Genomic DNA, 3,559 nt, shown 5'->3' with positions numbered 1-3,559 from the left:
GGGCACCAGAGACGTTGTGACAACCACAAATTTAAAAATACCTCTGGACACGAGCAAATGTCCACTAAAGGGGCCCGAGTGAAATCAGACCCGAGTCTAGTGTGTTGCATGTCCTTCGCCGTCCTTGGAATGACCTCCAGGCCAGGCTCTGCCCACACTGGACCCCAGCCCTCCACTACAGAGGGGGCTGAAGCCAGTTCACTCTCTTGGCCGTGGAGGGAAACCAGACCCTTGACTACCTCCCTCTCCCTTTCTTCATCCGTCCACCTAACCCTCAGCTCTCAGCTCGTGGGTGCCCTCTGCTGCCTGGCCCCCTCACAGGCAGGGGAGACAGAGAGCAGGAGGCTCCCCATTCATTACAAGTGGTGCTGATGAGGCTCCAAGGAGAGGGCATATGTGGAAGAATTCTTTTATGAAAATAAGTTTATTTCTGTGCTTATTCTAAAGCAAACATGGTCACAGTAAGAAATGTGGCAAGTACAGAAAAACAACAAAGAAGAAATGAAAGTCACTGGTTAATTCAGCCACCCAGAGGGACCCTGACGAGGCTGCTACTACCACCCGGGCTGGCGTGTGGGCAGGAGACCCAGGTGCACAGAGCACGTGACCCAGGACAGTAAAGGCGTCCGGCGGCCCGGTCAGACGTCTGCTTTATTCAGACCCAGGGGACCAGAGAGCCAAGTGTCTCTCTGCCCCACCCTCCCAAGAACCTGCTCCTACAGACAGAACATCAGAGCTCGTCCTTTATGTCAAAATGGGGCTGGTCTTCGGGCTTGAAGTCCAGGTTGGGGCTGCCGTCCTCGTTGAGGATTCTTCGGGCCGTGTAGCCGACGATGGGATATTTGGCTTTGTACACTTTGGTGAAGACGTCATCCAGGGCTTTCAGCTCCTCGGCCGTGAGGCCCGTCTTGAGGAGAAAAACCCAAGAAACGGGGGTGGGGGGTGGAAATGAGGGAATCATGCTTGGCACGGCCTCTCGCCAGCCCTGCCCTCCTCTCCCCACACCCCTCGTGCAAGAGAAAAAACACCTCAACAACCCAAATAATGGACACTGACTTTGTAAGAGACAACCCTGTGGGGTGGGGAGTGATGGGGTGGCGCACAATGACTTCATTGTGTTGTGCTGTTCAACTGATGTAGGAATTCAGGACCCCAGAGGACACCCAGCCTGGGACAGGACGGGGGTGCACTGGTTCATTCCACGGCTCCCTATGTCCTCCCATCATAGATTTATACACCCTCCTAAGTTCTTAATTTGTTTCTGTAATGTGGCAGTTTAAGAGTTTGGCTCATCAGAGCACAGCTGGGTGAAGGCCAGCCTTTCTGTTGGGATTACACAGGCACTGAGGTGGTTTTAGTTCATGCTTCCTTCTCCTTCACAGAAATGCGAGCATGGGGGAGACTCAGCTTCTCAACCTCAACCCTCCCACCCCTCCCCACCCCCCCATTCATCCCCTGAGCTACCGAGGGTGGTTTGGGAAGTGGTTCTGGGGAGTGGGTCACAGAGACTAACAGCGGATCTGTAAGAGGCGGGGGTGGCATTGCAGACTGTCAGGGCTGGGGCTGCCAACTCCAGCTGGAGCCAAACTGTGACGCTTCCTGAACGTGATCACGAGTTCATGAGTTTGGACTTGACCCTGGGGAGCCAGGGAAGGTTTCTGACCAGGAGTGGCACCGTAGGATATCTACTTCAAGAAAACAGTTGGCCGCCACACCAAGTGGACTGGAATGCAGCCTAGTTAGGAAGCTTTGCTATTGTAAAAAGAAAAAAAAAAAGAAAAGAAAGAAAGGAAAGCAGGCCATGGCCAAGGGGGTGGAACATTAGACAAAGGCTCAGAATCTGGCTCACAGTGTCATGGGTGAGGTCTGCAGGATCCAGGGACATCTTGGCTACTCCTCTGGTGGAGTCCTTCCCGGCCAAGGCATTGTAGGGGGCTCCTCGTCCATAAAACTCTGAAGTGGGGAGGAAGGAGCGGGATGTGAGTGTGGATGTGCACGCAGGGCAGCCAGGAGGCTGCACGTGGCAGTGGCCAGAAGGGCAGGCGGTCTGAGATCCAACCCGATCCTAAGAAAGGCTCCAGGCCCGAGGGGAGGGAAGGCAGTAACCCCCAGCCATCAGTTTGGATTCGAGTAATTCAGAATATGGAATGAGTCGCACATTGCAGGGCTGAGATACAAAAATAATCTCTTAAAAATATTTAAAATCCAAAAAAAAAATAAATAAATTTAAAATCCAAGCAAGGAAAACGTTCAATTTTCTTAAATTGTTGGGAGAACCACCCAGCTGGCTGCTCAGTGGTCAGAGTGTCATCCCACAAGAAAAATATCCTTGGGTGAGGATTTTTTTAAAAGTTGGTAGAATCTAAGTTTATTTCCATTCAACATCCTTTGTTTGGTATCGGACAATGAACCATGACAAAACTACTTCCATAGCATTTGTAGTTACCAGTTGGGAAACCATGAAATGGCATTAAAATGTCCTACGATCCCAACTCTTTGTAACATTTTTCCTCTCACTGCTTCACCTAGGGTAAATCATCAAATATGGCTCTGATTCCATAGGAATGGGAGCCAGGGAGGCTCTGAGCAGGAGATGGACATTATTAGGAAAATCTGCCCAACACTGACAAAGACTGTTCCCTCCATCTGGGGACAAAGGACTTGCCCCGAGTTCCCTCCCTCTCCTCACCCCTCCAGGGCCCACTCTGCCAAGCTCTCCAGAAATAAGGACTCAGAAAGCTAAGCCACTTACCCTTCCCAGAAGTGACATCAAACACCACGCCCTTCACCGCCATGTAGATGGGCTGATCTTCCTAGAAAGCAGGAGAGAAGCTGTGAGGAGGAGGCGAAGAGCCCAGCGTTTCCAGCTCAAGTTAGTAACATCTCTTCCCTCCTGGGCTGAGCAGAGAGGAGAGGAGCTGGGAGAGTCGCAAAGCAGCTTCCGTAAGGCGTCCTCAGCAAGCTCGCCCCTGCCTGCACCATGGTCGTGCCCACTCCCAAGAACTTGGAAGAGTTAGAAATATCACGACAAGCCCATGGCTATACCATTCTTTTTTATTTTTTTTTTATTTTTAATCAGGAACTGAAGCAACTCTATGTACACAAAAATTCAAAAGAATATTAAATGATTATTTAAATCATTCCAAATTTTCTTTCATCTTCGTGAAAGAAAATGAAAATGTACATACGTGGACATGGTGTAAATTATCTATTTTATGTATTGCTTCTTTTTAAAAATATATTTTATTGATTTCAGAGAGGAAGAAAGATAGAAAGATCAATGATCAGAGAGAATCATGGATCGGCTGCCTCCTGCACGCCCCACACTGAGGATCAAGCCCACAACCTGGGCATGTGCCCTGACTGAGAATCAAACCATGACCTTTTGGTTCATAGGTCAATGCTGAGCCACAACGGCTGGGCATGTTTTGGTTCTTATAGGTGACGTTACTTCATATAAACATTTGCATGTATTGAAATAACCAAAATGGCTGCCCCTTAAACCGCTATATTTCGTATTAGTGATACTTAGTACCTGTTTGTTTAGCTATTCTTCTAC

At 49.3% G+C, this 3,559-nt stretch overlaps 1 protein-coding gene across 1 annotated transcript; it reads right to left on the bottom strand.

The window, feature by feature from the left end:
• Positions 1-405: 405 nt before the first annotated feature.
• On the bottom strand, positions 406-2,850 carry NENF (neudesin neurotrophic factor). Its single transcript, XM_006771277.2, has 3 exons — positions 2,753-2,850; positions 1,850-1,953; positions 406-907 (listed from the first exon to the last, which is right to left on the bottom strand). The coding sequence occupies exons 1-3, from the start codon at positions 2,793-2,795 to the stop codon at positions 731-733; spliced, it is 324 nt and encodes a 107-aa protein (XP_006771340.1). The 5' UTR covers positions 2,796-2,850; the 3' UTR covers positions 406-730.
• Positions 2,851-3,559: the final 709 nt, after the last annotated feature.

This window comes from Myotis davidii, unplaced genomic scaffold (assembly GCF_000327345.1).
Source record: "Myotis davidii unplaced genomic scaffold, ASM32734v1 scaffold1525, whole genome shotgun sequence".
Lineage (NCBI taxonomy): Eukaryota > Metazoa > Chordata > Mammalia > Chiroptera > Vespertilionidae > Myotis > Myotis davidii.
This window is presented reverse-complemented; position numbering and strand designations above follow the sequence as displayed.

Excerpts from the sequence above, each read along its gene's own strand:
- NENF (XM_006771277.2), bottom strand. The coding sequence starts at position 2,795 with ATGGCGGTGAAGGGCGTGGTGTTTGATGTCACTTCTGGGAAGG. Across the intron at positions 1,954-2,752 it reads TGATGTCACTTCTGGGAAGG|AGTTTTATGGACGAGGAGCC; the intron begins GTAAGTGGCTTA and ends TCCCCACTTCAG. Across the intron at positions 908-1,849 it reads CAGACCTCACCCATGACACT|ACGGGCCTCACGGCCGAGGA; the intron begins GTGAGCCAGATT and ends TTTCTCCTCAAG.